General features: G+C 42.3%; 2 protein-coding genes across 2 annotated transcripts; one reads left to right on the top strand and one right to left on the bottom strand.

Moving 5' to 3' along the window:
• The first annotated feature begins 395 nt into the window (after positions 1–395).
• On the top strand, positions 396–2585 carry smx5. The gene is made up of 5 exons (XM_062395857.1): positions 396–534; positions 713–780; positions 1093–1123; positions 1238–1297; positions 2088–2585. The coding sequence occupies exons 1-5, from the start codon at positions 532–534 to the stop codon at positions 2211–2213; spliced, it is 288 nt and encodes a 95-aa protein (XP_062251841.1). The 5' UTR covers positions 396–531; the 3' UTR covers positions 2214–2585.
• Positions 2586–3409: 824 nt separating this feature from the next.
• On the bottom strand, positions 3410–9861 carry bcl6aa (BCL6A transcription repressor a). Its single transcript, XM_062395856.1, has 9 exons — positions 9826–9861; positions 7755–7926; positions 7423–7644; positions 6373–7338; positions 5830–6011; positions 5559–5726; positions 5302–5432; positions 4876–5013; positions 3410–4762 (listed from the first exon to the last, which is right to left on the bottom strand). The coding sequence occupies exons 1-9, from the start codon at positions 9854–9856 to the stop codon at positions 4619–4621; spliced, it is 2154 nt and encodes a 717-aa protein (XP_062251840.1). The 5' UTR covers positions 9857–9861; the 3' UTR covers positions 3410–4618.
• Positions 9862–10610: the final 749 nt, after the last annotated feature.

Genomic DNA, 10610 nt, shown 5'->3' with positions numbered 1-10610 from the left:
TTAATTCTGTTTACAATAAATAAATAATTTCCAAAAAAGTTTTTTCTAGACACCCCTGTAAGTTTGTCTCTTAGACTTGGCTGTCGAACCACACACAAGCTAATAAGTATCTTCACTGCAGATAAACTAGGTAGGATGAACACAACGTTTTCAAACACCATAAATTGTTTATTAAAAAAAGCTCTGCACACAAAGTCCAGCACACAAACGTGTTTGAGGACTCACTAATGAGAAGGAAACATTAGTTTTAGAACATGAACACAGGACAAAGGGTGAATAACAGATTCTAGTAGCAAGTAACTTTAGAATTAAGTAAATCACAGACACAATGATGATATAATGTTAATCAGTGACCTTCCTCACCTCCGGTACTGAAGTTCAACATGTCAACACCTGGGAACATTCAGCGCCCCTCTGGCTCCCCCATGTGCACAACACCAGTAATTACACCCCGTTCCGTCGCAGAAATACCACGCAGTGATATTCGTCATCAGCAGCAGACGCAAAACCACAAGATAACCACCAGCAACAATGGTGAGAAACACGTTTGAATGAATAATGTTCTTTAAAAACCATGAAATGCCTCATCTTACTATTTAGTGAAACTACCCACAATTCACTGTGTTTGTCTCATGCGCTCTGGCTTGTTAGCTGAGCACGCTCCACAGTTAGCCCGCTGCTAACAACGGTAGCATGTCGCTCTCTTTTCCAGCTTTTCTACTCGTTTTTCAAGTCTTTGGTGGGGAAGGATGTGGTGGTGGAGCTGAAGAACGACCTGAGGTGAGTCTCTGTTCATTTAACCCGGTAACTTGCTCCCTGCAGCGGGTTAACCGCCATTGTTTAGTTCCAGCATTGTTGCTAACGCTAGCTGTTTGGAGCAGCGGATGGAAAACGATGGCAGACAGTGAGGGTCAAAAGTAACTGCTCCACTTAATACACGAAATGTTTCCTTCACCATTCAGCCTTTGTTAGTTTAGTGATTGATATGTATTGTAAGGTATTTGTCCATATCAGTGGGATTTTGGTTGTCATTCCTCTTGGGATGTGTATTAATGCCTGTTATCACTCTTTCTCCTATCATCTTATTTTTAGCATCTGTGGAACACTTCATTCTGTTGACCAGGTCAGAAATAATGAATGACATTCTTTTATTTTGACACAGCTTCTACATTTTCTGTCTGACTTACAGGTTCTGACTTCTAATCTTCTAAAGCCTCCTTCTCTGCTTGTGTTTCAGTACTTGAACATCAAGCTCACAGACATCAGTGTCACAGATCCAGAGAAATATCCACACATGGTAGGTGTTCAGCTCATTCACTGGCTCCACGTGTTTCAATTCCAACAACATGTCTGACCTTTTGTTCTGTTTGGGATCCCTTTAAAAAAAAAAAATTTTTTGATCACCATGATTTCTAAAGGTGTTTACTAAACTTTATTTTGAATTGAACACCTTTCAGGAGGCCATTGCAGAAAGTATTACTTCAAACTCAGCTGTGTAACATGTTAAATGTTTGTTCAGAAATAAGTCTTTAAACCCACACTTAAACGCACGTTTGCGTGTCAGGATCCTCACACAGGTGGATGTTAGTCTGAGAGAGACAGTCAGATGCATTATTGATCCCAAAGTGAATTTAGGCATCTCTGAGTCACAGAGGTCAAAGTAAAGGGTTTTACATTTGGAATACATTACCCATATAACAGGAACCTGTGCATTTCTTTGCAAAACATCAAGTATAACATGCTAAATGTGAACCCTTTTTTTCCTGATGCAATATTAATGCTTTATAGTGATTTCAATATTTGTATGTGTATTCTTAGTTTGTGACACAGATAAATGTTACCACTTGTAACACATACTGGGTCACATATAATGTCAACAGGACAATCAACAAGACACTTACTCTGTTACAAATTTAAGAGTTGTACAGAGACACACAATGATCACACAAATACAAATAAATCCATCATCGGTTTTGCGTTGATGTAATATTGGACAGCTTTTGGATTGGTGAAAGTGGATATGCAGCACCTCTAACATTTTGAGTTTTGGTCGTCATCAGCTCTGTCTTGTTTTAATTTGTCTCCAGCTGTCGGTGAAGAACTGTTTCATCCGTGGGTCTGTGGTGCGGTACGTTCAGCTTCCTGCAGATGAAGTTGACACTCAGCTGCTGCAAGACGCTGCACGAAAAGAAGCGATGCAGCAAAAGCAGTGATTTACCTGCACGATGGGGTTTAGTTTGGGGGGCGGGTATGTGCGGGGGGGTTTCTTGTGACAGATGGTAAGTAGTTAAAGTTTTCAGTTAATTTCATTTCTGTTCTTATCATTAAAGCAGTATTGGTCTCTGCTCTTTCACTAAGATTTTAAGTGCATTCCTGACATTAGCGATCATTAATTTACATAACTTTAATAATCAAAGTAATTTGATAGTTACTAAAAGAAATGGTGCAAAGATCCAATTTTGAGCCCAGTAAAGGCAAAACTTTGTTGTAATGATTCTTTTGCATAAAACCAGCACTGTTGCTTATGACTGGGATTTTTTTTTTATGCCACTTCAAAATAAAAAGCTATTTTATTTACATTTTGACCAAGTCATTGTCATTGGTGGGTCTTTATTTTCTGCAGCTTTTCCATTGAAAGTTAAAGTTTTGTTAAATACAATTATTGGGGGTAAATTTATAACCTTGACATTGAATCTTTATTATCATGAGCTGGTAAACAGTTATTTTATAAATCACTGCATTTATGGAAAATAGAGTATCATTTACCATGGCTTCTTTGTGCTAATCATGACCAGCAATTATAGAGACCATTTTAACCAATGTTAGCTACTGTTAAACTAACAATATTTACCATTTATCATGCTTTATTACATTTTTCTCATACTAAGAGCTGATGGTGTGGATGTTTGGATGTGGCCTTCAGTCGCCCTCTTAAGCAGCGTTGTGATATATTACCAACAGCCCCTCAGTGTGAACACTAAAGTTGAGAAGTTGCTTCAGTATTTATGGCACTTTTTATGAGCAGGGAGACGAGCATGTGACACATTACCTGCGATCTGGGATTCAGTTATGGCCGCCGTGGAGGGGAATCAAGCTTTATAGGGACTTTATTTTGCAGCATCTCTTTTTAGTTGCTATTTCCAGTAAAAAATAAAGTAAACTGTAATTTGTGAATACTGTTAAATAATTTCATGTTAAAATGATCCTCCAGCAGTCCGTAAAGGACAGACTTTTCTGCAGGTCAGACTGGTTAAATGCTTGAGCTGTGTTAATGTTTATTGAGGAGTTGTATATTAATCTTGATGTGATGTCCACTATTATGTTGCAATTTAATCCGGCGAAAGTCTGTATAACCGCTGTTATTTTTCACATATGATCAACTAAAATGAAGAGGCCCCTCTTGTGTTAATACATAGAAATTCAATAACTTTATTTTACATTCATACATCTATAACATTGTACAATAGTTTTAATGAAGTAAAAAAAAAATCCAAAACAAGTCCTGAAAATGTACAATGATGAATTTGCATGTTTTTTTTAAGATTGTGACAAGCATTTAAAAAGATATACACACACACGTATACATATACACACACACACTCACACACACCCACACTGGGAATTAGGACCATTGGCGTCCTTGAGTTGTACCTTAATAGAGCTGGGGCTGAATGGGGGAGGAATTCAGTCACCATAGAGAAAGGCACATTGAATACACAGTGTATGTACAAACAAAAACCTTGACACGTACACAACTTTACTGTAGGAGCTAGAACAAAGACCAAAACTGTAAACCTTCACTTATTTAAAACAAATTGAACAAAAACAGAAGTCAGTCACATCTATACAAATGCATTGAAGCAAAATATTTTCTTGGTCATAACAAAGCAGTACCTTGAAATGCATTTCAACAAATAGATTGGCTCTGCCAGCAGAGAGCAATCCCACAGATATTATTACACAATATGTCACAATATTTATGCAGTTGCCCGCTTCCAGCACGCTGACAACTGGCAACAGTAAGAGAGTATCTCATGCATATCCTCATCAGACAGCAGCAGTCATCTGATATGTTTTAGACCAAATCCAATTATGTCAACGTCATGGCGACTTTTTTTTCCCTTTTGCACGAATATGGCAACTTGACATGGTGCAACATGTACGTACATCTACATAAAAATGTATAGACAACTCTATACAGCCGCAGATTCCATTATCTTAAAATATATGTACCACCCGTCAATCAAAATTTTCAATACTTCCAGAAAAGTAAGTTCTCTGATATAAAATAGTTTATCTTTCAAAAAACAGATTGTTTACATTCCATCCTTCAACAAAATAAAGCTTTATATACGTACCTTCAAAGCTTAGAAACACTCCCAACATACATACATGTATATATATATTTATATCTATATAGAAACAATAAAGTGACTAAGATGCCATATGTGGCTCTACGTTCACGTGTAGTGGAAACCCGTTTAGAGTGGCGTACACAGCCAATTTATTTGTCTAATGAACACAGTGTGGCACTACAATTTTGGATGATTGTACAAGTTGGGGTCTTTAAATGCCAAGGTCAAGATTGCCTCCAATGAAACTGTTCTCTTAATGTGGCTCAGCACGCCTTCGTCAAATCGGTGGGCATGTCAGCCGTGGACATACGATATTGGATCTTTGTGTTAGTGATGGCGCCGTGCTTCTGACGAAGATGCAGCCTGAGCTGACTCTTGTGGCGGAAGTGCAGGTTGCATTTCTCACACTGAAAAGAAAGGTAGAGCGACATTAATTAGTGCTTTGTTTATAGTTTTTCTGGAGGTTATGTTATTGTTAAATACTTTTTTAAATAAGGTGAAATATGTTATGTCAACCTACATGGTAGGGCTTTTCTCCCGTGTGTATACGAAGGTGGCTCTTCAGCGTCTGCAGGTGACGGAAGCGTGTTCCACAGATCTCACAGGGATATGGCTTCTCCCCTGTGTGGATCAACACATGGGCACGGAGATGAGCTACCTGTTTAAAAAAAAAAAAAAATCAATCAAATTATCATTATCATGAAGCAACCCGAACCATTACTGAGGAATGTTTTTGAAAATCCTTTTGCACTGGTTTCTGAAACTGCATATGCATTGGTATCCATTGTATAAAAACCAAAATACCCTTAAGGATGTTCTTTTATGTAATTATGAGCACTTCTGTAAAGCTGATAATAACCCGACACACCCATAATTACAGGTCAGAGTTCAGTATTAGTGCTATTAGAAGATACTCAACAGAGTTTTGATGAATCAGTGTTAATACCTGCACGAAACGAGCTCCGCACGTCTCACATTTGTATGGCTTCTCTCCTGAGTGGATGCGAGTGTGAGTCTTGAGGTTAGCTGGTCGGTTAAACTGAGCACCACAGATATTACAGCGATACGGCTTCTCTCCTGGAAATAAGAAATCAAAGAAAACACTTAGGACTTCAGCCGCAAAAATAAAAAAACACTTGAAGGCCAATAAACAAACATCTTAGATCAAGGAGTTTTATTTGAAAAGAGTATGTTTTACTTTACCTGTGTGGACAGTCTTGTGGCTGGCAAGGTTGCCCTTATAGCGGAAAGCCGCCTGGCAGCGGTCACACTTGTATGGCTTGTCGCTGTGCACCTGAAGCATGTGTTGTTTCAGAGCCTCATCTTCCGCAAACTTGGAGTCACATTCGTTACAGAAGAAAGTACCGTTCTCTGATGGGGAGAAATCATAAACGTCAACTTCTATTTCTAAATTGTATGAGATATCTTTTTATTTTCATTCAACACCAGCATTTAAAATCTGTCGCAAACCCACCACAACTGGAGTCAGAGTATTCTGAGTGTAGTTCTGTCATGTCTTCTGCCAGACGGGAGCGAGAGGTGTTGGGGCAGACCTCAGAGTGCTGGGGGGGCTGGGCGCCACAGGAGGAGCAGTTCAAGCGGCTCAGGTAGTGAGGAGCGCGGCTGTCGCCATTCCTCAGCGAGCCCTCAAGTGCACTACAGACAAAACAAAACAAAATACTTCAAGTCAGACGAAAGCAAATATTTAAAAGAAGATGTTAAAAATAAATTTAAAAAAGGGTCTGAGGTCATTCCAAAATAAAAGTGGCTAAACTCATCCAAGTGGAAATTCTAAAACTGAGTACAGTGACACATATTTTCTAAGGCTCAATGGAAATACTGGATTATCGAAAAATAATATTATAAGGTTAGACAAAGAAACCTGGCTGTAAAATCCTCTGCTCATATAATATCTTTCTACATTACCTCAAAATCCTCCCACACCACATCATACATTCATTTCCTTGTACTTAAGCACATTGTGCGGTTTGTATTTAAAAACAAAAAAACGACTCACCTGTTGATGATGTTGTTAAGACGACTAGCCTGGGGCACGGGCAGCTCCTCGCTGTGATTGTTGCTCTTGCTTATAGTTTGTGGGTCGAGGTTCTCCGAGTCACTGGGGTGGAGGTAGGGTTGCAGACCGAGGAGCTGAGGAGACCGAAGCCCAGGATCCCGCAGCCCCCCCTCGTCTTCCTTAGCACTCTGATTCATAACAATGAACTTGTACTTCTTCCAGTTCCGAGCTTTGGGGTCCTGCGTGCCTTGTGGGGCTTGCACTCCGGCAGCTTGGGAGAGTCCGGCGTTCTTGCTACTGCTGGACTCAGTTGGCGAGTTGGGCTGGCAGTCTGATTTGAGGGGGCTCTGAGGGCTGCTCATGAGGCTCTTGCGTCCAGCGGAGGAGATTCCCAGTGGATAGTGCTGATGGATCAGGTCTTCCTCTGCCTGAGGAGCGAGGTCTTTGCCGGAGTCCTTCTGGTGCTCGAGGTTTAACACAGGAAACATTCGCTTCCTTGTACCGAGACCGATAGACCTGCTGACCCCCTCATGGCTTTCCTTCCTTATCTCATTGTCTCTCGCTAACTCCCTGGAAGCGTAGGTGGTGGAGTGAATTATGCTGGAGGAGCTGCTGCCAACTGCCCTGGTGTATTCTGCCCTGATGGTGTTGGCGCTGTCATGTGGAGAACAATGCTTGTGGTGGATACTGCTCTTAGAGAGGTCTGCGAAAGCGTTTTTGGCATCAGTCAGCTTGCAGAGAGGGAAGGGGAATCCTGGCATGGGAAACTGCCCGTAGAGATGGTAGTTGCTGGGGGTGCTGACCCCGTTGAAGATGTTAGAGCTGTAGGGCCGTCCATCCCTAAACGGAGCTACACGGCTGTGCAAACTGTCAACCACATCATGGGGCCGGTATGCATGGACATCCTGAGGTAAAACCAAGGGACTGACCAAAAACTCATCTCTGGGCAGCTTGGCAGCTGGATCACTGTGATGACAACAACAATGTTAAAAAAACACGGAAACACTACTGAAGGACTTATATGATTTCCGGTGGAATTTTTCAACAAACCTGGACTTGATGAATCGATGGCAGGTGTCCACAACATGATCCATCTGCAAGTAGATGGCTGTGTTCATGATAGCCATGATCAGACTTTCCTTTAGTGTGAGACGGGAGGTGTACATAAACTCCAGCAGGATGGCGAAGCCCTCTGAGTCTACTTTGGGATCCAGACTGATTGCATTAAGGTTGCACTTGTGGGAGTCAGTAAAGATGGTGTAAAACAGCCCACTGTAATAATGAAAACAAACAAGAGAACAAAGATCAGTCACTTCTTTAAAGAGCAGCAGAAAAATTGGCTTGTCTAACTCAACTTTAATAACACACACACACACACACACCTGCAAGCCATGAGGACGGTCTTGTGTGCACGAAACTGCTGTCTGTTCACCAAAATCGTGACATCTGTGAGAATATCTCTGTTGCGCAGCCGATTCAGGTTGAGCAGAACATCACTTGCATGGCGTGTGAATTGTATGCAGCTGTCTGCTGCGCAAGCCATTTTGTCTAGTTCTGCAAAGAGAAGAAAGAAAGACGATTATTTCACATAAAAGTGCATAACAGCCTCCTGCTGTGCTGCAAATCACCCCTTTATTTAAGGCTGAAGTACAGGTAATCTTTAAGTAAATCAACTGGGCTGAAATTATTTATGAGCCTTTTCTTTTATTAATGTGGCAGACTGAGCAGCAGGTGCAGCCTTCTCACCAGAAGGCGGCGCCATTTATTAGATAAACACAGTCTAGACGTTTAAATTTCTTCCTCTGAAATAATTTCGTTCACTTTACTGTCTCTGGCAGGTTAATCTAACAATACAACAAATAAAGTTCATATATTTATCTGATTTAAAAAAGCAGCACGTTTAACCGACGTGCTGCTTCTGGAAGACAACAGTATTAATGATATATTTCTGTATTTAACTAAATACACAAACCACTCTCTTTAAATAAATAGAAAATATTTTTAGAATAAACCGTTTTACTGAGCATTCTTTAGATTCCATTGGCTTCCATTGGTTATATTCATCATGTGAATCTGAGCACCGACGCTGCGCATCTCTCTGACTTGCATGTAGTGGAAAAAAGTTGAGTCCGTCTCTGCCTCAGTTTCACTTCAGTATAAACTGGAGATAAAATAGCGGAGAGTAAAAAGTGGCAATCTGCGCTCTTAACTCCAAACACATCTTATCATTCAAAATAACTGCCAAGCTATTCATTTTAACCGCGACATGGTCGATTTTTTTTATTATAATAAAATCAACCCGGCGCAGCTGAAAAACACAAGCTTTCTCACTTTCTCCTGGTTTGTTTTAATACGAGCTGTTGTAATGAAGCCCAGCAGCGTTTTACTCTGTTTACTCTGTTACGATGCATTTCTATGTTATAATGCATTTCCTGCTCATTTACTTTGAAGGAGTGAAAACTAATATTTCACTAACTCCATCGGGCCGGACAGCATTTTGAGCATCATTAACGCAATGCCAACACTGGAGACGGTAACTGGACACGTCCGAGAATAGAAACAGGGCAGAGAGCAGACTAAATATACTGACATCCTCCTTATCAGAGGAAAGTAAATAATGCCAACAAGCTAGGTAAACCAAAATAACGACGTTTACAGAAGATGCAGATACAGCAGCATCCCACACTTTTATCAGGATCACAATACGATCCTCGGCACACGTGAGGTATCTGCTCCCATGCTGTGGTCCAGAGGAGCAGCTCCGATGTGAACCTGTCAGTTCGGGACAGAGACCCAAACTCTGCTCTGTCGGTAGTTTGCTCTCGGTTCACACTGGAAACACTAAGTTGGTGCAGCGTCCTGTCTGTCGCCTCAGCCGCGGAAACAAACACACACATAACGACACAAATGTTTCCGCCTCAGCGTAACAGGAACATCAGGGCTTGTTCGGCGCAGTTTGGATTCCTGCGCTCCACTGAATCATATGACGGCCGCTGAGTGGAAACCCAGCGGGGCCGCGGCTGACACGCTGCCGACAAACTTGAGCGTGACAGCCCGCGCGCAGGGTGACACTTGACCGAACACAGGTCGCTCTAAAGCAGAGTTCGCAGAGGCTCACTCTGACAAACACATCATCCGCCCCCCCACCACCACCATGTGCTACGAGTCAAGCCCGGGCGTTATGACAGCGCAGCTACATGACTGTGCGGAGCGGCCGCGGCGGGAGGCGGCTCTCTCGCCTCCGCGGCTCCCGCAGCGCAGCGCCGGGGCGAGCCAGAGGATGCTGCCTGTCACCGCTCTAGAGTTTCAAGCCCCACAACACAAACACACACACACTGAACACTTCACTAAACAGTGCAAACACGGACAACAGAGCCTATGTCTAACACAGCGGCACACAGCACAGAAACACTTCGCGCCAAATTAGAAGAAAAAAGGAATTTAAAAAATCACCTGGTAGCGCTTTCCTAGAAACTTGTTGCATCACCACTTCTAAGAACCCCAGTTCTAAGAATCACAAGAGCTCAATTCTCGGAATTTGAGCCCCGGACCGTACCACTTTCTTGGGGCAGGGGAGAGACGTTTTTTTCCCCCGTGGTGAAACCAACTACTTTCCAGAGCAGCTATCCCAACCAGAATGGCGCATAGTGATTTTGACAGTAAATTAAACGCTTTTAAAATGTTAAAATGAGTCCAAAACGATATTTATATTAAAAAATAACGCAGGAAATCGTTTCAGAGTTACACAACCCCCCCTTTGCTTTTGGTTTAACCCGCCGTAGCAGGGACGTCGAGCGGGCGACGTCAGCGGGCTGGTGCAAGCCCCGCCCCCAGATTCTCAGAACTAATTTATATTCTATGACTGGAGCTGAACGGCGCGTCGGTGCCTCCCGTCACATTGAACACTCAGAGCCACAGCTGCATTAGTGCGGGCCAGCCTGATGTCACTGACTTCTCTTTTCCACATCAGACTTTTATTTAATTTTTGTAGCCAGATTTCCTGCCATCATAAATGGAGAGAGGGACACAGACAGAGAGAGAGAGAGAGCTGCGAGTCTCCACGGGGTTTGTTGACAAAGGAAAGCTTTCACAGATTTGTATTATGAGCTGTAGTTGAGCGTGTTCCATGCGGATGTGATCGTTGCTTTGAAGTGGGCGCGTGGCAGCGTGGTGCGCCTGTTTGTGTTCTCCTCTCCGCTCTCACACCTATGCACACGCACAGATGTTATTGCGAGCGA

Source organism: Platichthys flesus, chromosome 9 (assembly GCF_949316205.1).
Source record: "Platichthys flesus chromosome 9, fPlaFle2.1, whole genome shotgun sequence".
Classification (NCBI taxonomy): Eukaryota; Metazoa; Chordata; class Actinopteri; order Pleuronectiformes; family Pleuronectidae; genus Platichthys; species Platichthys flesus.
The sequence above is the reverse complement of the archived record's forward strand: the minus strand, read 5'-3'. Positions and strand labels throughout refer to the sequence as shown.